Here is a 24840-nt window from a genome sequence, read left to right as displayed (position 1 = left end):
AAATTAAATTATAACTGACTCGGGCAACACATGATGGGCTAAAGAAATTTATAAACGATGTAACCATACCAGAACTCAATTAACAAACTTCCACCAACACAACTAATAAATCAATCTATATGGGAACACACTGCCAGTTAAATCCAATGTATAACATAAAAATCAAAACTCATACATTCGCATTAGGCATAAGCAGCAAAAATATCCAACATAATATGGATTAGTGCAAAGCCTAATTGATGCAGGAGCATCTGAGCACTCATAATTAAAGGAGGAATCCAAAGCAGAGAAGGAGGAGATGTGGACCATCGGAGCTACACAGGGGATAAATTCTGCTTTAATAGAGCTAGTTTGATGGACTTAATTAAATGTAATCTACCATATGTATGCATATAGTGAGCTTTAGGGATTTCGTGATCTGATCAGATCCTTTCAGTGATTTGATCCAATATTTCATATATATATATATATATGATGAACCTGTGTGTTCAATGAGAGGGAGAGAGAGAGAGAGATAGAGAGAGAGAGAGAGGAGAGAAATAGATAACGATTTGTAAATAGAGTGTTCAAAATGTAGTCGAGAGGAGAACTCATTCTAAGGTTGAAATTCCTTAGATCTGTAATCATATCGTGTTAATATAAAAGTGTGCTTTGTGTTGATATTATGTGTTCTTGTGTGTTATTGTATAGATAGTTTAAATGTTTAGTGTTGCAGGTTTTGATCGACCATCGATCGCTAAAGGATCGATGGTGATCCAAAGATATCGATTAACTATTTATATGAATGTCATGTGTGAAATGGAATGTGGTAGATCCATGTTAAAACACAGAAATCCATCAATAGAAGGAGATCAAGTCCAAGAGGAGGTTGGAGAAACGATGCACAGGATCCGTTGGATCTCAGAGATCAATGGTCCAGATCAAAATAAAGAGGAACCAAAAGGAACCATCAGAACTGTCCGATGGAAGAAATCGACGGTCATCACATGGTGAAAGAGTGTGGAGGATAATTAGCGAAGAGTGGGTTTTAAACAGTGAAAGTGGTATTTCGGGCGGCCTCAAAACCATAAGTGGTATTGAAGGGTGAGCACCCAATTCCACTCATCAAGTGACACGTAGCAGCGAGGAGGAGAGAGGAAACCACTTTATCGGGTAGTTAATCCTTGTGCTTGTTGTCTACCCGAAATCTCTGACAGTCGTCGGATCCATTGAGTGTAGATCGATGGTGGAGGATCAACAGACTGTTTTGAATATTCAGAGTGAATATTGACCATTGGATCGGAGAAAGAAATGGACGGCGGAGATCAGTTTATCGGCGATCGGGGAATGCGAAGGATAGTGCAGTGGAAAGGCGATGGACCGAGGAGCGGACCCTACGATTTATGAACGCGGGTGTCTAATATTTGAAGTCCAGCCTTAAGAATTCGGGTCAAGTTTCTGTTTTTCCTGTCTTTTGCATTAAAGTGGTGTGGTCCCAATTTTTAACGAAAAATTGATTAAGTTGGGTTCTCTCAGTTTAAAGGCTTAAAGACTCAAAATGAGGTGCTTCTGATAGGTTTGTGGGCCATAAACCACAGGCTTTAGGATCGAAATTTATAAAGAAAGGGGAAATTAGTATACCCCAAAATCTCCTTTCATCACTAATTCATCCAAACATGATAAAGTTGCATCCAAACAAATTCCATCTGAAATGAATAAATTAACACACACTATTGTTTAAGCTAAGATATGATAAATACACAGGCCATGCTTCCATATAACTTTGTGGTTCATTAAAATATACCAAATACAAATTAAATTATAACTGACTTAGGCAACACATGATGGCCTAAAGAAAACTATAAATGATGTAACCATACCAGAGCTCAATTAACAATCTTCCACCAACACAACTTGTAAATCAATCTATCTGGGAACACACTACCAGTTAAATCCAATGTATAGCATAAACATCAAAACTTGTACATTCACATTAGCCATAAGCAACAAAAATATCCAACAGAATATGAGACAGTGCAAAACCTAGTTCACCCAAACATGATAAAGTTGCATCCGAACAAATTCTATTCGAAATGAATAAATTAACACACCCTATTGTTTAAGCTAATATAGGATAAATACATATGCCATGCTTCCATATACATCAATGGCATGGACCACTATTTTCTTAAATAAATGTCCTCTAAGAATGAACCAATTGCAAAGCAGAATGACAGTTACAATAAGAAAATAGTTTATGAAATTTGGAGTAGAGAATGAGGACTTACGAAGTGGGAAAGCCAATGCACACAAAAACATAATGAAATAAAAAATTAAGAAAAACTATGAAGAACTCTTAAAGTTAATAAAACACCTAAACAAAACCCTAAACGAGAAAAACCTTCAAAACCCTAAACCTGCAGAACCTGCAAAACCCTATGAAATGCAATGGGAGACTAACTGAATGCAAAGCGACTGAAACTCCATGAATAAAAATAACAAAATTTCCAATAGGAAGGTGAGGTGTTGAAAAACACAGTGGTAATGGCTGCTAGGATTTTTCCTACTGGATAGATGTAGAAGCCATGTCCAAGCATCTTCCATGTCCAAACCTTCTCCAGAGCTCACCAGACCTTCTCCATAGCTCGCCAGACCTGCAACCAACTTCAAAAACATGAAAAAAGTAGGGAATTAGCCAATGGCATAAATATTCAAAGACAATTCAAAACAAAAACCATAAAAACATGTAAATTACCTGTAAATTTACCTTCGACCTTGAACTGGCTAGAAATTGGTATTGGCTCCTTCCCAAACAATAGGCCACATGAATGAAACAACCACCAAGGTATGTGTAAACCCTCGACGGTCCAGAACAGACAAGACTGGTAGGTGGAATGAAACAAGAACAACAAAAACCCTGTACAGATAACGAGCACATGTAAGCAGTTAAGCGGGGCTAGCAAGCCAACAATCGCAGACAAGACGCACAAGAAATGGACTGGTCACGCGCCGCTGTTGGCAGAGTGCTTTACCCAAACACCGGACCCGAACAGAAATACATAGAACAGAGCAGACATCACAACAAACAAGTGCAAGCAGGAGGCAGAAAGGGTTAAAATTAGGGTTATAAATCTTGACACCCACCACATCACATGGCGCAACACATCAGACAGGTGTCGTACGAGCTGCTGTGGGAGCCACATGCCGGTATCTGAGGTGGAGGGGAGAGTGCACAGGTAATGGCATCCCTCCCCTAGTTTTCACAAAATATAAAATATAAATTTTCTTTCTCATTTCAACTGTTCATTATAAATGCGATGACCCCACGTTTCTCTTACGTAGTTATGAGTGGATGAATAATTAGCTCAAAATGCTACGTGGAGGCAACTTCACCAATGTTATAACCTCTTATTATTTATTTTTCCAAATGATGATTTTGGCCATAACATATAGTGTAGTCATTATAATTAAGCCAGGTTGATCCCTAATAGTTATGAGATATAAGTCATGGAATTTACAAGATATATATTATGTACAAGTGTCTCTAACATAGGTTTGTGAAATTATTAAATTGTTTATATATGGATTGCATAATAATGTTTATTGATTAATAAGCTTACTTATAATTTAAGTTTTTTTTTTAATTTATTATTCACAATAAATAATAAAGTTTATACAAAATATATATGGGTTTAATTTACATCATGTTTATTTACAATAAATCATTTAGACATGGCTAAATTTGAAACTAACATGGAAGTCAAAGAGTTTTAATGACTAATCAATAAAGTAACCACATTATCACATGTGATGACTAAAACACTTGAGAATCTTGTAATTTTCATATTGTTGTAAGTATTTTGGAGAAGTGGTAGGCCAATGGGTAATGGAAAGAGATGAATTCAAAAGTACTCCTTTAAAAAATCAAGAGAATACATCCAAGGATTAAGATTTAAGTTGTGTCAAGACATGATCAAACCTTGAAAGAAGAAAAAGTGCAAAAGATAACCAAAAAGGAAAGGACAATTCATCGATCAATCAAGTGCGATAAAGGAGAACCTTTTCAAAAAAATTCAACAAAGCCCGCTTCATTTTGAGTCAAAATGTAGGGGATTTGTTGGCGGGCCAATACGAACAATCTTTTCAAAGTGTATATAGTAACATCTATAGTTTCTCCTAAACAGGTAACATCAACATACTCTTCTTGTAGTTTATTATTAAACTTGTTTAGTTCACACATTACATCTGCAAGCATATCCAAACAAAATTGAATAGAATGGATCCTTGCCTTATGATACAATGTGTCCTTCCTTTCATTTTCTCACAAAGTCAATATAGGAAGCATCAATACATATGTCTCTCAATGACTTGTCCTCTTGAAAGCCATCTAACTCCATGTATTCAAAGAGCTTGAAGAGTTTCAAGTTGCATAAGTTCTTGTAGAGAAATATGTTCATTAGAATTTTGCACCCAAGTAAATACCTTATTTTCCAATTTCTCAACAAATAATAATTGAGGTATTCTTTTGGAATCATATGATTCAGCTAAAGCTTCACGATGAACAATACAATAAATGCGTAGAAGTTTATGTACATCATTTTGAAAAAAGGTAAGAAATCCATTTTCATTTCCAATGATCATTGATGCACCATCTATGAAAACCACTACCAATCTTTTATTTGATATGCCCTTTGCTTCTTTTAAGTCATTAATTGCATCATATGTTGTTTTCCCTCTTACATAATTTTTTTTATGAGTTTTAAATAGTGAAATTGGAGGCCCCAAACCTTGTGAGCCTAGAGATGTGGCATAAGCCATGATATTTTTCTCTAAACTATGATTTGTACTTTTAACTAGAATCAATGAATAAAAAGGACTATCCAACATTCTTGTTGTTTGTATCTCTTTAAGATACTCAGATATACCAAAAAGGAATTCTTTTATAGCCATGTGATTTGTGTATAATGTGCAATCTTTATTCTCTATCATGTTGATGGTATGTAAAGATGTTGAAAGTGATCAAAGGGATTCATATTTGGAGAGAGGTAAGTCCTCTTGCACAACCCAATAAACTGGTTTCATAGTTGTAATTACACTTTTCTTGTTTTTGTCATCAATGCATGCTTTTTGTTCTGGAATATATTTTTCTTTCTTTTCATTTCCATGTATCTATTTAGCTCACAAAAGTTTATGGATACTTGAATTTGTATGAACAACTCACGAATCATTTTGCATGGTAAAGAAAGCAATGTCAATCCCCCATGGTAAACCTGCCTTATGTGCCTCACAATATATGCATTTCATAACTACTTTTCCTTCATGTATTGTCTCTCTCAACCACTTGTATTTAGTTTTCCATTCTTCACAAAGCTCTTGTTTCACTTTCATTTTTTTTCTTTTCAACGCTAGTTTCTTCACCTTGAATTTCGATCTATTTTTCATTGTACATAAATGAAACCTGAGACAAAATATAGGAGCAATCTTCACAAAGACCCCCACAAGTATTTCCAGCTAGTCCTATGCAAACCTGTTATAGAAATTCTTGTGCCTTACAGCATTGAGCATGAAATTTCCATAATCCAAGGGATCCAAAGTCCCTAAAAGAGTTGTTCCTGCCCCTAAAGGAACAAGGTCAACCAATGACAGCTTCTCCCAGAAGTTCTCCACCAAAAACCACTCAGAAACAGTCAATTCAGGATCAATTCAAAAGCTCTTCTAGCTGCCTGCGTTGCAATGCACCCCAGTACACTAGCTAGGTGTGTTGCAACGCACCTAAATGCACTACCAGGGTGCACTGAGCGAGGAATGCCAAATGGCAGTATCATTCCGCGAGGTGTACAGACACTGGAAGCTTCCAGAATCTTCCTCAATGACACTTGCCTCAATGAATTCGACTAGTGATGAGTAAGAGGCTCTCAACCTCCAAGTGGAAGCAAGAACTGACAGAGAGAAGCCACAAGTCAAAACATAAGCTGACTCATCCTCTCTGCTTACATCTATATATGGATCTCTCACCCAGAGATTCAGGAGGCTCGAATTTTGTACTTTGCAGAGAATTGCTGTTGGTTTGAGATTGAGATTAGTACATTGGGTGATTTATGCTTTGTTGGAGGAGAGGAAGGGATTCCTTTGCTGGGAGGTAGATGCTGGATCGGGATTCACTTGGTTGTATCTCCTCTTGGACTTTCTTATCATATCAATAAAACTATTTGAGTTTCTCCTATATGCTTGTATATCAATGATGTTTTGTTATATTTGCATATTTAGTTTAATCTGATCCTAAACTAGTTATGAATGTAAATCTATATCTTTTGTGTAGTTTTCCTCTCTTGTGATCTTGCAGGAACTTGGTGAAGCTGGGCCAGTGAAGGAGCAGGCAGCGGGAAGCGAACAAAAGAGGAGAGTGATTGGATCGACAAGCTAGCGAAAGACACAGGTTAGTTACATCCTTCTTCTCCATTTACATTTCATAAAGAAGAATACTCAGATAGTTTTCCTTGTTTGTTGCTAAGGCACTATCACACCTTAGAGTGGGATAGGGGCATTCCGAATTGGATACTTTTCCCAACAAAAAATTGGCGACTCCGCTGGGGATCGTATCTTGTTAGTTTATTTGTGTTTCTATTGTTGTTCTTCTCATAAACTCAGGAGTGCCGAATCGAACTGCATTTGCCATTTTCAAATGCAAAGTAGAGATCTGCTACTCTAGTCCATTCGCTGGGCCTGTTTATGATCTAAACAGCTGATCCACAAGTGCTCTAACAGCCCTTTGTGATAGATCTTAGTCCTCCTTTAAATCATCCCTCTAATTGTACCTAATTGATAGCTTTTATCCGGCCAAAAACCGTAGATTAAACTGCAAACCGTGACCCAGAACCCAGAAACAATTCTCGTTTCTGCTTCAGCGCAGACTCTGTGAAGAGGTTCTGCATTTCAACGCAGGTCCCGTGAAGGCTACCTGCGCTGAAGTTCAGTTTCTCTGTGCTGGGGGTGCGCTGATCAGCCTTTGCCTTGTGCAGCTGTGGTTCCCTGCTTCCTTTTGCTCAGTTTTATCTATGTTTTTGCAGCCTGTTATCAGTGTGTGTACCTATCTGAAACCCCTTTTCTTTGCCTCAATTCCACCTCAGTTGTATAAAGAAACTGTATTTGTTCTTTGTGTATTTGTTACATCATTTGCAGTTTCCCATTACAAAAGTAAACTAGTCATACTGTCGCCCTTAGATCTAGACCTGTCGTAAGTGTCGTTTTGATCTTAGGAGTGAGTTTGTTTGCTGTTCACAGTTGATTACGCTTTTACTTTTGTCTTTTGGTTTGAATTTATGCATTTCTAGTGTCGAAACAAGTGTTTACTTCAAAATCATAAGTGTCGTAATCGTCTTTTTGATTTCAAAAAGAAGCTTGTTTGTGTTTTTCACTTGAAATCGAATTCAAATTTGTACAACAACTTTCTTTTTAGGCATCAATATTAAGAAAGTGAAAACAAATACATGCATATGTGCATTTGCATTTTGACAGTTTGTATGTTGATTTAGGAAAAGTGCATTTACAATGTGCTCTATGCTCTTTGAGAAAAGATTGTGTCTTTCTTTTCCCCTTGTAGCTAGGATTTTCATTGTTGAAAAGATATAAAAGCTTGCTTATCATCTTTAGACTGCATTTAGGAGTTGTATCATACATCTCGTGGTGATCCAAAAAGGCAAACTTCTAAGAAAGATCAACCTAAAATAAATTGAATGAACTTAACAACGCTTTGTAACTTAACGCACAACATAGAGGTCTAGGCTAGAGACGTGTTCCGGCGTCGTAAAACCTGGTCACTGGTCGCCTCACTGATGGTTGGGTGATTCCTCCTGAGAGACGATAAGTGCCAGTACGGATTGTGCTCCCACGTACCGTCGAGTATATATTGGGAGACCCCTATAGGCATAAAACCTTTATCCATAGGAAGCCGTGTCGGCCGCCCTACTGATCGCAATGCACTGAACACAGCATTCGGGAAGATTGACCGCCCGTACCCTAAAAAGTATTCTGCGGTTTTGCGAAAAGTTTGGCACACCCTCTACCTAGAACTCCAGAGCAGTCCCTTTCGTTCCTTTTCAGACTCCTTAACGGAAAAGGTCCATCTGAGCACTTGTCACTTCAGGCTCATTAAAAATCGAAGGAGACTAGAGTCATCTTTTGCTTTTTCTCGACTCTTTAAAATTGAAAAAGCAAGTTGTGTCTAAAGCGTCTAAAAATTCATTTAATTCGGAAACACACTTTCCCCTTTTGTATTTTGGTTGATCGAGTAATCCGCAATCGTGGAAGAAAGTCAATTGAAACCCCGTCATTCGCGGAGGCTTACGAGTCAACCATCTTTGTCTCCAGAATCGAAAACAGTACGGACAAAGCGAACTCGTTTAACCGGTTCGAAATCTCCTATCAAAGCTAGAACAAGTGTTCCAACAACATCCGAGATTCCGGTTACTCCAAACATTTCTGGAAACCCTGCCTCTACAGAAGAAGTTCAACAGCCACAGAGGGATAGTGATACTGATCCTAGTCTGAGAGCAAACACTTATGTTACTGAACCAGTTCCATCTGCAACTGGTTCAGAGAGTCTTGCTCCTCAAACATCTGTCGCTATCGATTCAACCCCTTCTTCGGCACCAGAAATATTTTACAGACCTGACGGTCTTCCCCTTCCACCTGGTTTGATTGCAATAGAGGAAATTGTAGAAGATCCGCAAGCAAGCACTCCAACACATTTTGGAGTCGGGGTCACTCTATTTCCTTCGACATCAGAAGTTAGTCTACCACCAGTGGAAGTTCCTGTAGAATCACTAGGTAATCTTTTGGATAGACTCAAAATGTCTGAACAACCGTCAACATCTAGGACTGTGTCAAATGACACAGCGACAGCAGAACTCCCTGTTGTCACTCCGACAATGTTTGCCGGCGTACCATCTGTCCCAACTAGCTCACAACCGCTAGAAGGAGTCCATCCATGGACTATTTCGACAGTATGGTCTGGACCTGTTTGTTCCTCCGGAATAATATCCGGCAACTCTTATGTTGAGACTCGACAAATTGATCCATTTGGACGTCAATTTGGGCAATCCAGTCCCCAAAGGCAAACAATCCCCTTGAGTTCCGGATTACCACCGTATGGGGGGCAGTATGCCCTTTCATTACCCCCTCCGGGAGGGTATCCATACGGGAGTTCGCAACAGTATTCAGGTTATACTGGAGTTACGTCAAGTGGTTGGGTACCTATACTACCCCAACAACCAAGAGTTTTGTATTCTATGCAACAATGTGTACCTATGTCGAACATCCCAACAACACCAGCTATTGTAACAGTGTCACAAGTTCAAACGCTGCTTGTTGTATGTCAACCTCAGATCTCTCAGGTTGTAATGCAACAGCCCCTTGACCCTGTGACTCAACCACAATCGCCAACTGGTGGGGCGACACAGGTCCAAACGGGTACAATTACCCCACATCTTGGTCCAGCGGTTAGTATAGTGCAGCAGAGCATGGCTTCACAACCGTGGCTGGTACAATACCAACAACCACAATTCCAACAAGTGTACCAAGGTCCTGAGCAGCAAATCTTTGCGAACAGTGGACAGTCGTACGTTCAAAATGGTCAAAATCAACCACTTTACAGTGGTCAAGTCCACCAACCGTATCAGCCATACCAGCATCAACTACATTATGCTAGTATGCAAAGGCCAACTGCTCAGGCAATTCCATCATACCCTGGGTATGCTTCACCTAACCTGAATCAACAGTTACCATTCGTGGCAACTTTAGAGTTACCCGATTTACACCGGTTAACAAACGATCCAATTGCTTACGCCCCTTGGTGGCCAGCGATTCCTCACAAACTTCCATCAGATATTCCTAAATTTAATGGAAATCCAGGTGAGGACCCATCGAATCACGTGATGACATTTCATCTATGGTGTTCATCAAACACCCTAAACGATGATTCGATAAGGCTTCGCCTTTTTCAGAGGACGTTAACGGGTCCAGCGGCAAAATGGTATATTGAATTGCCTAGAGCTTCGTTCGACAATTTCAGTACCTTAGCCACGAATTTTTTAACCCATTTTCAATTACCGATAAGGTATGAAATGGGAACGGAAATCCTAACCAACTTTAAACAGACAACGGCCAATCACATATCTGATCATATACATGAGTGGCGATGACGTCGTAGGATGGTAAAAACGTACGTTCCTGATCAGCTATTAGCTGAATGGTTTATCAAGTCGTTACTTCCTGCCATAACGGAAGATGTGGCAAAGGGGGGAGTCGTAACGGAAGAGCAAGTTATCGCTCGTGCGCAATATCTAGACTTGGTCTATACTCAGTCTGGCACGCTCTATGACAAAATAGCTGACGCCCCTAGACCGCAATTCTCAATTCCTCCTCCTCCTAAATCAAACAATGACTCTCATGCCGGCGATGGCATGATTGGCACGACAAACGCGAAATCGACAAAGGCTACATCAAAGAAAGCCCGTAAGATTTCAGATCAAAATGCAAAAGATGAAATTCCTACTTCGGAAGTAAATGCCGTATCAGCAGATAAAGGCAAAGAAACCAAACAACCAGGAAGCAAGAAGAAGCAAAGCAAAGGGAAGAAGAAGAAACAGGGTGAATCATCTCCTGAAAAAACTTCTTCAAACCCTCCTGGAAATAGGAAACCACCCCCCTCAGGGTGTCAGATATGTGATGAGGATCATTGGACCTCACAATGTCCATACAAAGCTGAGCTTAAAGGATTCTTTAAGAGTTCACAAACCTCAGCTGTGTTAACTGATCCGTTTCCAAATCCAGGCACAAATCTGGTTGAAAGTGGAAATGCTTCCCCGTCGCAAGTGCTAATGTTGTCGATTTCGAAGCAGCAAAATGATGCTTTGATTTCGACAAGGAACAAATATTACGGGAATCCTCAGCTGTCGAACAACAAGGGAAAAGGTCAACCAAGTAGTTCGACAACGACTTCGATGGAAGTTGTACCACCCATCATTCCTGAATTAACAATAAAACCGCCAAAGGGAGTAGTACACAAGTCGACATTTAATCCTCGCGCCAGAGCAGCGCAACATTATAACATAGTGGAAGATTTGGCCCAATCGCCATCCGCTATGTCGACTCTTGAAGTACTACAAAATTGCCCATCCCAAAGGCAGGCTTTGTTATCGGCCATTGGTGGGGTTGATCCTAAGGATTCCAATCTTGTATCCTTTGACCACAAAGGATACGATCCTCAGCTACCAGCTCAACTAGCTTTCCTTATTCAAGTGAAAGCCCTCAACAAAACTGTTCATCGAACAATTATTGATGAGGGGGCATCTACATGTATTATGTCGATGAGTTGCTGGAAAACTTTAGGATCCCCAACCTTGTCGCGATCTTCGACGACATTAAAAGCATTCGACAGAAGGACATATACCCCATATGGTATCCTAAATAACTTGAAGGTTGAGCTAGGGGGAAAAACAGTAGAAATAGATGTTGAAGTCATCGATGGGAATCTTGATTACAACATCCTACTAGGAAGATCGTGGATCTATGCCATGGCCGCTGTTGTGTCGACCTATTTTAGAAAGATTGCATTTCCCTTTCAAGGAGGGATTACGATCGTCGACCAACAAAACTTCCTCCCCAATGGTTCACAAGTTACAGGAAGCATTCCCATGATCCATGGAAGCCCCCATTCGCTTCAGAATATCGGAGTAGGCCTACTAAAAGATCCTATACTAATGGGAACTTTCACTTTTCCGCCTCCAATTGATTTGGTAAAAGTAGCGTCGATAGGTACCTGAAATATGATATCTTCCGCAAAGATCTCAGAAAATGATATCAACATGGATCATGCAATGGTTTTGCCCCCAAGCCCAATAGAAATATTGTAGCAATCAATGTTTCTAGCATGGGAGGCGAACCCAAATCAACGCTCATCAAGCGTTTGGGTAGATAGGTCTAAAGAATATGGTACCCCTTCAGATCCTTGGTCGAGAGTGCATGGAACCGACGAAGGAATTGCACAATCAATGTTGATTGAGGGGGCACCATGGAATGATTGCCACCATCGTTCCCTTCTTCCGGATTGTGAAGAAGATACTCAAGATGACCTTTATCATCCTTCAGTTTTTGAATTCCTATCAAACACTGTAAATACGGTGGATTCCGAGCGAAACTTATCCAATATTGAAGAGACTATAGCCATAAATATCTCGACTAAAACAAATGATGTAGAGAATATTTATGTCAGCAAAGGTTGTTCTCCTTCAGAACTGGAAATATATAACGCTCTTTTTCACGAGTTCAGAGATGTCTTTGCTTGGTCATATGATGAAATGCCAGGCATTGACTCGAGTATCGTTGAACACAAAATTAAGATGTATCCAGATGTCAAACCGGTACGACAACGGCTTAGGCAGGTGCACCCCAAGAAAGCCGCTGCCATTAAGGTAGAAGTTGAAAAACTTCTCCATGCTGGTTTCATCTACCCGGTTCCCCTAACCGATTGGGTATCGAATATTGTCCCCGTTATGAAGAAACAAGGTACAATTAGAGTGTGTGTCGATTATAGGGATGTAAATCAAGCTTGTCCGAAAGACAACTACCCTACACCCTTCATCGACCAGATAATTGATGAACGCACCGGATGCGAAATCTTTTCATTCATGGATGGATTTTCCAGGTATAATCAAATAAATATCTCCCACAGGACCAGTCAAAGACTGCATTCATTTGTCCATGGGGCACATTCGCATATTGAAAATTACCATTTGGTTTAAAGAACGCAGGGGCGACGTTTCAGAGGGCAATGAATTATGCCTTCCATGATATCAAGAACATTGTTCAACCATACCTCGACAACCTTCTGGCTCATTCGCAAAAGTGGACTAATCATCCGCAGCATTTAAGAGCGATATTTCTATGTTGCCGACACTACAAGATACGACTCAATCCGCCCAAATGTGTATTTTGCGTCATTTCTGGTCGTTTACTTGGCTTTGTAGTCTCCAAGGATGGGATTCGTCTCGACCCTTGCAAGGTCCAGGCAATCATCAATTTGCCTCCACCTTCAAATTTGCTTCAGATTCAGAAACTCCAAGGGAAAGCAAACTTTATGAGGAGGTTCATTCCAAATTACGCTGAACTTGCTAAAGGTTATACACGTCTTTTGAAAAAGGAGGTACCCTTCGTCTGGGATCAGGTTGCGCAAGCTTCCTTTGATGCTTTAAAAGATTCCTTAGTAAAAGCATCATTAATGTACGCCCCTGATTATCAAAGAGATTTTAACCTGTATCTGGCTGCAGCAGATACAACCATCGCAATGGTTTTAGTTCAACAAGTCGATGGAATTCTACACCCTATATATTATTTAAGTAGAAACTTAAATGATACAGAAAGCAAATATTCTTATGTTGAAAAACTAGCGCTTGCAGCTGTTCAAGTGATACAAAGATTTCGACACTATGTCCTCTTTCGGAAAACTACCATTCTGTCAGATTGCAACCCCATGACTTATATGTTGTCGCGACAGTTGCTGGGGGGCAAATATTCAAAATGGATAGCAATCCTTCAAGAGTTTGATCTGGAATTTGTAAAATCCAAATCAAAGAAAGCTCTAGTTTTCGCAGAATTATTGTGTGATCTCCCATCGTCGTCCAACGATGAAACATCCGAAGAATCAATCGTGGACGAAAATTTGTTTATGATATCTACAAGCAATGAGTGGTATGGAGATATAATAATTTATCTCCAGACCCAAAAGTTCAGGCCAAGTACCTCTCACTCTGAACAAAAACGTATACAATACCAAGCAAAAGACTACATGATCGTCGGTGATACGCTTTACCGTCGTGGTATCGATATAGTTCTGAGAAGGTGCCTCACCCATGAGGAGGCCGAAAAATCCCTGAACGAGTGTCATTCAGGCGCGTGTGGGGGGCATCAATCTGGATATGCTACAGCACAAAAAATCTTACGAGCAGGATACTTCTGGCCAACCATGTTCAAAGATTGCATAACCGCAGTCAGAAGTTGCCATGCTTGTCAAATTTTTGATAGCAAAACCAGAAGACCACCTGCACCATTACAGCCGATAGTTGCTGTTGGGCCTTTCGCCAAATGGGGCATCGATTTCATGACATGTAACCCCACCTCAACCGGGGGGCATGGGTATATTATAGTCGCCGTTGACTATTTTACCAAATGGGCCGAGGCGATGCCTACATTAGATAACACTGGTGAAACATCTGCCCTTTTCTTTTTCAATCATGTAGTCGCTAGATTCGGCGTACCACAGGCTATAGTTACAGATCATGGATCGCATTTTCGCAATCACATGATGGTTGAATTAGCTGCCAAGCTAGGGCTATCTCACGACAGCTCTACTCCGTATTATCCGCAAGCCAACGGACAAGTTGAAGCGATCAACAAGGTCCTGAAGCGTATGTTGCAAAGGATGATCGGAGTTCACAAAAGAAGGTGGCACCTAATCCTGTACTCAGCCTTGTGGGCTTACCGAACATCGGTAAGGAATGCGACCGGGTTCACACCCTTCCAACTGGTATATGGCCTGGAAGCAGTCTTACCAGTCCAGTGTGAAATCTTGTCTCTTAAACTCGCAATTGATCTCCTCCCCGGAACTTCAGAGGAAGAGGCCCGTTTCTTGGAATTAATCCAATTGGATGAAACTCGTCGTGATGCCGCTTTGTCTAACGAAGCCCATAAGAAACGAGTCAAGGCGCATTTCGACAAAAATGTCAAACCCCGTGTCTTCTCAGAAGGTGACTTGGTCTTGCTTTACGACCAAGAATCCGATAAATTGGGAGCAGGTAAATTTAATTCTTTATGGATGGGCCCCTATATTGTTAAACGAGTGTTAGCAAAAGGAGCCTACGAGTTAATGGATTATGACGGAATTCCACTGGCGCAACCTCGTAATGGGTTGTACCTTAAGCGTTACTATGCTTAAATAGTAACCAATATGCTTTTGTTGTATTTTGTTTTCGCTAAAGTGGTCGTTTTGGTCGAGTAATCCACCTTTTTACATTTATTGCAGATGTCAAACCTTTTGGAGACATGTGTGGGATATGCCGACGGAGCGAGTCGTAGTTCGCGGAACCTGTCCTCCGCAGCCTGGGCCATTTTTGATCCAAGCGGCGAGTTAGTAAGTTTCAGAGGTGTATGTATTGGTCAATCAACGAATAACATCGCTGAGTATAGCGCGTTGATAGAACTTCTCTCTGATGCCATCACCCATGGTATACGCCGACTAATCGTCAGGCTAGACTCACAACTCGTAATACTGCAACTCAATGGTATATATTCCGTCCGCAACCCAGCCATTTATCACATGTTCCTAAGGGTTAAGATTTTGGAAAGACAATTTGATTTGATTCAATACCAACATATTTCCAGAAACTTAAACACATTAACCAACTCATTAGCAAACTATGTGTTAGATAGACATTTGCGACATTTATAAAAAGAAACACATCATCAATGTTTTACATGTGGATCACATAACTCAACCAGAATAAAACCCCGAAAATCAAAATATATATATAAGCTGTTTATCGTTTACATATAATGTTCTGTAACCAAGACAAAATCGGTCACATGACCCAAAAATTCAAAATACTAGGGGGCACCCTAGTCTAATGATGCTCGTGATAGCACGTCACAACCTGTGCGATCATGCGTAAGAGACGAGTCCATCGTCTAGGCACACCAGTAGTATGCCGCTGCAACTGTAAAGGTAACTCGTCGATCCTCACATCTGGAATACCGAGAGTAAGGCTCTCAACCTGCTCTTGCACAGCTGTGAGGGTCTCGGCCACATCAAGGTCACGAAGAATAACCCTCCCGGTAGCCTCTCCTGCTGGGGCAGCGGCTGGCACTCTCAGGCGAACTACTGGATGAACAGGACCAACATCTACATGTACACATGAGTTTGATTAAAGTCTTGATAGAATAAAGCGCAAAGACATTATAAATAAAAACAGTAAACAGTGATATGGTCGAAGATTTTACCAATAGCGCCCCACTACTCGCCATCCAGCAGTACCAAATCCGGATCACCCCGGAAGTCCATGCCAACATATGGATACTCGGAATAGACCATCTCCTGACGCTCAAACCACCTAAAGAAGGTATCAGAAAAAGAAATCTGAGATTGACCAGCATGCCTAGACATGTGGTCAACCCATCTCTGCATGTGTGGTTCAGTAGGAGAAGGCAAGTCGAGTGCAATGTACTGTGGCTGCATCAGTGGTATCTTCTCCAAAGCAAAGGTGGTCAAAATAGAACCGAACCCAAAGTTCTTCAACCTCCCGTCCTTTACCTTGGTCAACTGACTTTTCATCTGAAGAAGTACTGCATCACACCAGTTGAATATTTTCGGTTGGAGGCACTCCAAGGCATGCTGCATATAAGATCTGTTGGCTACATGAAGAGACGCACTACCGGCCATCCTACCAATAGTATATAGGATAGACCTAAGGGACCTGTCAGCAACCTCACGGATAATGATCTTGCCGTCTTTACTCGGCTAAGATCCTTCCCTGCAATACTGGCGGACATAATCTCTCACAGAGTCACTCCCTCGGGCCGAACCTGACAAAGAGATGGGGGTACCCCGCCTCGACAAGCCAGTCAAGAAGTAAATGTCTACTGCGGTCAAGGGGATAGATTTGCCCCTAATATGGAAAACTTGGTTGATAGGATCCCAAGCATCGAGCAAATACTGCAGTAGGTTGATCTGCTGTCTCATGCTAGAGATGCGGAAGAACTTCAGCAGACCACAGTTCCGCAGCGCGTTCACCCTGACCGGATCATGTAGGGCAATCATGTCCTCTTCTTCATGTTCTCGTTCTCGCCATGTAAGGGTCATTTTGCTCCAATATCTCTGAAAAACAAACATGAGATGAGTTAGATCCTGGTTTTGATGAGAAACAGGCAAAAATTTTCATCAAAAACTGTGCAACAAAATCCTTTTCCGCGCCCAGCGCACCTGCACAGTGTTCCACCTGCGTTGAAGGTCAAACTGCCTTCATACTGTTTGACATTCAACGCAGGTTTCGAGTGCCCAAGGTGTGCTGATGGCAGAGCGACCCCATCAAACCCCAGGGGCTCAGAAAAATAGGAAATCAAGCACAGAATGCATAAAGGAAACCATGAAATGAAAGAGCTTAGGTTTAGCTCCTACCTGGTCCAGACGGCGCCGAGAATCGTCCACAGAATCTCCCGAAATCAGCTGATGAAAATCAAGGGGGAAGAGGCACCTCCAAAGCTCCAACAAACCAAGTTCAAATGAAATGGTAAAATGAGAGGTAAAAACACTTTTTAATTGCTTTTTACGTAGTTCAAAGCGAAATATTAGGGTTTTAATCTCATTTTCAAGCAAATGTTATTCATTTCTAACTAGTTTGATGCAGCAATTGAGGGTACAGTACTATCTTTGAAAAGGGCAAAGCTAGTTATGGTAAAAAATCAAAATTAGACCATGTTATCGAGCAGTTTTAGCACATAGTTCATGCTCGTTAAAAAATAAACATAAAATCGAGCAGTTTTAGCACATAGTTCATGCTCGTTAAAAAATAAACATAAGACCGAGCAAGTGTTTCAATCCGCGTTTAAGCTCGTTAAAAAATGAACTATCCTCCGGTAAATAACCATCGTGAATGTAACATTATCAGCCATTAAAGCCTTGGTCGTGTTTGCACCGTCACCTCCACTTTTCCATTGGCCGATCATTCACCTCCATTTGATTGTTTACCCATTTTGAGGAACAGCTGCGAAGAGTGATTTCACTAGCCATCCTTGTGACACTGCCGTGATTGGAAAATTCCAACCCTTACCTGGAATCAGCTGCTAACATGTTTTATCACTCGTTCCTCAAAAGACGAGTCTTCTTTAAGCTCTTTTCATCGGACTCGTAAAATATGAAAAGATTGCCGAGTTTTGGCCTTCCAGCTCGTTAAAGCGACCGGAAGTGCTATCCCTCCTCTAGATTTTAATCTTTTTGGACCTGAGGGATTATTGCACAAAAAGATCGAGTGCTTGTTTTGTTCGGCTCGTTAAAACTATCGAAAATTCATCCCTTCTGTATTGTTTTATACTTTTTCGGACTTAAGGGATTAGATGACGAAAAAGGAACTTTGGAGTTATCTTTACGTACCTTTTCAGACTCTCTAAAAATGAAAAGGACCGAGTTATCTTTGTCGTTAGACTCGTTAAAAAAAAAACATTAATAGCAACAAACTTGTCTTTAGACGAGAATGAGTTTCACTATCGCTAGGCTCATTAAAACATAGCGATGGGTTTGCCCGAAGGGAAAATTATAGAACAAGCATATGTTATCCTCCTCAAGCTTGACAAAAATAAAGAGGTATTGGTCAGAAATGACTGGGGAAAATTGGGAAGAAACTCAAAGAACTTTTATTGGTAGCAAGTCGCTCTTGAACATGACACTTCCACTCCGTGCCTGAGTCGGGTTGGGTTGTTTCATTCACCGATCACATCACCATGGTCTCGCCATACCATCCATCTTTGGGGTAAATGCTACCAATCCATCACCTAAGTGTCGCCGATATGTTCAAGAGAAGTCATCCAGAGAAGTCAACCGTGTCCCATCCACTACCATACATTATCCTTCATTCTTTCATGACCGCCACCCTGAACCATATATCATTAGATCGTTTTCACCTCCATAAAAATCATTTGCTCCGTTCCGTGTCACTGATGTGGGATACATTAAGGCCCTCCTTTGACGGATCGCTTCTTGTTGACATCAGCTCATTATCCAAGAAGTTGATCTAGGAACACCCCCTTCAGTACTTTGAAGCTTGCATGCCTCAATGGCAAGTTTCTCACTTCCGGCGACAGGTATACATCAATGACCTTCGACCGAAAGATTTTGCGTGGTGTTCGACGCCAAGTCCTTTATTCACACCACGTGAATTGTACTGTAGTACCTTGAGGGTAATTATCATTATCGGTGATTCCTCTCGCGCTTGTTAACAATTTACATCATTGACTGGTAATCAAGCGATGTCTTTCCATGTTCAACTTCAGAACATTTCTCACATGGATCGACTTGTACTTAGAGTGAAGATCGGACGAGATTGAAGACCCCGGATCTAGTTTCATCCATCCGGGCTGCGATATATATTCAGGAAAAATAAATACATTGACATGTACAGCATTGCAGCACAGATAATCATCGTACTAAAAGGATGATGATTTCATCAAAATCATCAGTCTACCATCAGACGATTGTCTGTCCTATGTACATCAAAATGAATTTATAAAGCTGAGCATGGGAATGCCCGCCTCAGCTAGATCATGAAAACAGTATGAAAAATAATGTATTGTATTGTATCTTATTACAGGTCTCCTCCCAGCATTAGAAGAACTTCGGATCCTCCTAATAAAGCATTTCACCCAATAAACGGCCTCATACTTTAGGGGGCAACTGTTATAGAAATTTTTGTGCCTTACAGCATTGAGCATGAAATGTCCATAATCCAAGGGATCCAAAGTCCCTAAAAGAGTTGTTCCTGCCCCTAAAGGAACAAGGTCAACCAATGACAGCTTCTCCCAGAAGTTCTCCACCAAAAACCACTCAGAAACAGTCAATTCAGGATCAATTCAAAAGCTCTTCTAGCTGCCTGCGTTGCAATGCACCCCGGTACACTAGCTAGGTGCGTTGCAACGCACCTAAATGCACTACCAGGGTGCGCTAAGCGAGGAATGCCAAATGGCAGTATCATTCCGCGAGGTGTACAGACACTGGAAGCTTCCAGAATCTTCCTCAATGACACTTGCCTCAATGAATTCGACTAGTGATGAGTAAGAGGCTCTCAACCTCCAAGTGGAGGCAAGAACCGACAGAGAGAAGCCACAAGTCAAAACATAAGCTGACTCATCCTCTCTGCTTACATCTATATATGGATCTCTCACCCAGAGATTCAGGAGGCTGGAATTTTGTACTTTGCAGAGAATTGTTGTTGGTTTGAGATTGAGATTAGTACATTGGGTGATTTATGCTTTGTTGGAGGAGAGGAAGGGATTCCTTTGCTGGGAGGTAGATGCTGGATCGGGATTCACTTGGTTGTATCTCCTCTTGGACTTTCTTATCATATCAATAAAACTATTTGAGTTTCTCCTATATGCTTGTATATCAATGATGTTTTGTTATATTTGCATATTTAGTTTAATCTGATCCTAAACTAGTTATGAATGTAAATCTATATCTTTTGTGTAGTTTTCCTCTCTTGTGATCTTGCAGGAACTTGGTGAAGCTGGGCCAGTGAAGGAGCAGGCAGCGGGAAGCGAACAAAAGAGGAGAGTGATTGGATCGACAAGCTAGCGAAAGACACAGGTTAGTTACATCCTTCTTCTCCATTTACATTTCATAAAGAAGAATACTCAGATAGTTTTCCTTGTTTGTTGCTAAGGCACTATCACACCTTAGAGTGGGATAGGGGCATTCCGAATTGGATACTTTTCCCAACAACAAAACCAGTTGACACACCACAATCCAAATGACCTATAATTGCAAGAGATGCAAGGACAAACAATCATGCATCCAAACAAGTTATCTCAATAGAAACCAAGAAATCTAATAACACTTCCAAGTGACAGAGGAAAAGGAGCCTGAGAAGGTACAATGGACATGGATAATGGAAGAAGGGAGAACATCAAAGAAATGAATGCAGGTTGTAGTAGCTAAGAACAGAGTTGTGGGGTCTTACAAGGAAAGGGTGGGATGGCCATGGGAAAAGGGTAGAGACATGGTCATACGAGCACAAGGTTGGGATGCCCATAGAAAGAAGAAGATGCCAAGAGGTAGCTTAGAGTAGAGCAGAGGTTAGTGTGCATACTGCAGTTCAACATTCATAGGTGGATTATAATGGCACAACAATATAGCAAGTGAGTGTGGTTGTCTCACTGCGCCTCGCTTGGGACAAGTCAACAATTTTTTCCATTGGTCCAAGTGTGACATGTAAATGTAAATGAGAGAACATGAACATGCAAATGTAAAAGACATGTAAAATGAAATTGAAGTTTTCATGGAAGCAATATTAGTTGGGAGATATTTTTATCAAAACACTAAACACATTCCTCTCTCATGAATTTAGGGTTAGGGGTTTTGAAGATCAGGTAACGAGAGTTTGAGTTAGTCTGTTTAGTGTTGCATATGGTCTTGGAGTGTGTGACAAATTTTGGAGGTTGTGTAGCTTCCCTGCCACCATGGCAAAGAGGGCTACATGTTATGTAAATTATTCCTTCTGTTAATGAAATGAGGCATCCAAATTCCAATTTTATGTGTTTATTTGCAGCAATATATTTTTATGTGCAGTAGTGTGTGTGATGTGAAGTAGTTTGCAGGTTTATTTTCGTATTCATAGATGTTTTTATGTTTATTTTTTACAGTTCTATCGATTTTATGTTTTCGTTTTCTTTTTGTCAACCCTCCTGGCCAGAGGGCTGCCAACATATAGATAAAAAGTCGATATTTATTTCTAAAGTAGTTAGGCATCTTTTTCCTTTCAAATTAAATTCATTAAAAGAAAAAATGTCATATGAAGAAGTGTCATATGAAATGACATATGGCTTTTTGGGCATGTGGTATTGATAAACTGTGGTATTTTAAAAGAACTAAAGTGAGAAAAAAAAATTATAATGAAGAAATGTGTTTAAGTTATAATATTATTTACTATTATCATTAATAATAGTTATTGTTTTTATTATTTTAAATAAAATTATAATTTAGTTATTTTTATGATTTTTAAAATTTTATTAATTTGATAATACTTATTATAAATTAATGTCTAACTATTTCCAACCACTTAAAACTAATAACATAATTCACTCACTAAAATAACTAAAATGAAAAACTTAATTTATATATTTATATATAATCATGTTTAGTCCATAATTAATCAGAGTAACTGACCCAAACCCTTAACAACTACCACTATAGCATGGGAATATATCCAATAATTAATAAACCTAATATAATGAAAATTTATAACTCTATTTAATATTACGTAGTAACTAATATATATAATAATAATTAATCCATAGTTAGTTAGAGTAACCTGGACCAAGCCCTTAGCAACTACCACTTAATAAATACCACTATACTAACTAATATATAATAATGGTTAATCCATAATTAGTTGGAGTAACCTGGACCAAACCCTTAGCAACTACGACTTAACAAATACCGCTATAGCAACAAACTATATCCCATAGTTAACAAACCCAATATAATGAGAATTTATTACTCTATTATCACATACTAACGAATACTAAGGAATATTACAAGTTACTGTGGATGACGTACAGTGCACGGCAATTCCTATTTCTTACCTTATAGGAATTTTAATGCGGCCTGACATGGGGCCGGTATAAGGTGATACAACCCGCCGCTAGGTGATGAGAGAGAAAATAAAAATAGTGGCGTGTTGTATCGCCTTATACCGGCCCCATGTCAGGCCGCATTAAAATTCCTATAGGGTAAGAAATAGGAATTGCCACAGTGCACCGTTCATGTCAGAACTTAAATTGGCAGATTTGGGAATCCGAAGCCCTCCTGACACTTCACAGACATTCATATGGAAACAGACATTAGCTGAGGATTCTGCGATACATACTCTGAATTGACATTATTATATATTCCAGTACTTAGACTCTCTTGCTTCACTGAGAATTACGAGTGGGAACTATCAATGGTAGAGCTTCCAAGAATGGTTAACAACTGAGACTCCGCCATCCACTACAAGGTTATGCCCGCTAACAGATTTAGCCTCATCGCTAGCCAAGTACAGCCCAGCCTCCGCAATATCCTCAGCTTTAAGAGTCGTTCCCTCTAAGTTGGCAACCCTATTGGCGAATGCCTCCACGGCGGCCTTATCCTCTTCTGAAACGGCCGAAGCATTTCCTTATTTCAGGTAATTGTTTAGAAGGGTAGTGGCCATGGCAACAGGAGAGACAGCGTTGACTCTAATCCCGTATTTCCCCAGCTCGGCCGCTCTGTTCTTAGTCAGCCCTATGATTGCATGCTTTGAGGCCGTGTATGCGTATGGACAAAGTCCTCCTACAATACCTGCATTGTTGGTAGTAAAGATTATGCAGCCCTTCTTCCGCAGGATCATCACGCGGCCCCCCTGCTTATTGCCCAACATCACTCCTCTCACGTTTACCCTCATTACTTGATCGAATTGCTCCATCTCATACTCTGCCATGCTTTCAACCACAAGGAATTCGACAGTTCGCGCGTTGTTATATATGATATTGAGTTGACCATTGTCTGTCCATGTTAAGTCATGATTGTGGTTACAGCAAAACTTGCGTGTGTTAGTAAACAGACATATTGTTAGTGTTAAGCACATGCCACGAAACACACGGGAGCGTTGAATTAACATGTTAGAGTCACGATTGCCGTTACACCAAAACCTGCAAGTGTTAGTAAACACACATTGTTAGTGTTAAGCACATGCCAACCTGCAGATGTTAGTAAACAGACACATCGTTAGTGTTAAGCACATGCCAACCTGCAGGTGTTAGTAAATAGACACATCGTTAGTGTTAAACACATGCCACGAAATAGAGTCAAGGTGTTAGTGAACAGACACATCGTTAGTGTTAAGCACATGCCAACCTGCAGGTGTTAGTAAACAGACACATCGTTAGTGTTAAGCACATGCCACGAAACAGAGTCACGATTGCCGTTACACCAAAACCTGCAGATGTTAGTAAACAAACACATCGTTAGTAAACAGACACATCGTTAGTGTTAAGCACATGCCACGAAACACAGGGGAGTGTTGGATTAACATGTTAGAGTCACGATTGCCGTTACACCAAAACCTGCAGGTGTTAGTAAACAGACACATCGTTAGTGTTAAGCACATGCCACGAAACAGAGGATCGCTGTTACACCAAAACCTGCAGATGTTAGTAAACAGACACATCGTTAGTGTTAAGCACATGCCATGAAACAGAGTCACGATTGTTGTTTAGTAAACAGACACATCGTTAGTGTTAAGCACATGCCATGAAACAGAGTCACGATTGCCATTACACCAAAGCACATGCCATGAAACAGAGTCACGATTGTCGTTTAGTAAACAGACACATCGTTAGTGTTAAGCACATGCCATGAAACAGAGTCACGATTGCCGTTACACCAAAACTTGCAGGTGTTAGTAAACAGGAAAGAGCTAACCAGCCATATATTGGGTATTTAATGCCCAAATATATGCACGCAAGTTAGCCCGATAACACGGGAGCGCCCAAATATTATTTAATGCCGAAATTGCCCGCTCCCGTGTTATCGGGTTAACTTGCGTGCATATATTTGGGCATTAAATACCCAATATATGGCTGGTTAGCTCTTTCCTTAGTAAACAGACACATTGTTAGTGTTAAGCACATGCCACGAAACAGGGGAGCGTTGGATTAACACCACCATTAATAGGGAGCACAACAATCTCCCCCCTCAATGCGAGCCAGGTGTGTTTCGAACTCGAGACCTTTGGTTCTGATACCACTGGTTGGAGTCACGATTGCCCTTACACCAAAACTCTCAAATGTTAGCAAACAGACACATTGTTAGTATTAAGCATATGCCACGAAACACAATAGCGTTGGATTAACACCGCCATTAACCGGGAGAGCAACAGTCCATGGCCATCCACCCGGCCGCTGATGTCATCCTCTTTTCTCACATCTCATTGCACGTAAGTTGCCAAAATAGAAAGGGATCCGGCTAGATTTCTCCGGGCATCCTGTGCAATATCTGCGATTATGACTTTGGCTCCGTGCTTTGTG

At 40.5% G+C, this 24840-nt stretch overlaps 1 protein-coding gene and 1 pseudogene across 1 annotated transcript in view; both read right to left on the bottom strand.

The window, feature by feature from the left end:
• The window catches only part of LOC149139724 (short-chain dehydrogenase reductase 2a-like), a 124180-nt gene extending 101683 nt beyond the window's left edge, over nucleotides 1–22497 (bottom strand). Inside the window, exon 1 of the mRNA XM_089450801.1 lies at nucleotides 22489–22497. Coding sequence (XP_089306927.1) covers nucleotides 22489–22497 — 9 coding nt within the window. The remainder of the gene's footprint in view (nucleotides 1–22488) is intronic.
• Nucleotides 22498–22733: 236 nt separating this feature from the next.
• On the bottom strand, nucleotides 22734–23432 carry LOC149139723 (short-chain dehydrogenase reductase 2a pseudogene; annotated as a pseudogene).
• Between the last annotated feature and the right edge of the window lie 1408 nt (nucleotides 23433–24840).

Source organism: Pinus tabuliformis, chromosome X (assembly GCF_031772625.1).
Source record: "Pinus tabuliformis cultivar Carrire ecotype Pingquan chromosome X, CPIR1, whole genome shotgun sequence".
Lineage (NCBI taxonomy): Eukaryota > Viridiplantae > Streptophyta > Pinopsida > Pinales > Pinaceae > Pinus > Pinus tabuliformis.
The sequence above is the reverse complement of the archived record's forward strand: the minus strand, read 5'-3'. Positions and strand labels throughout refer to the sequence as shown.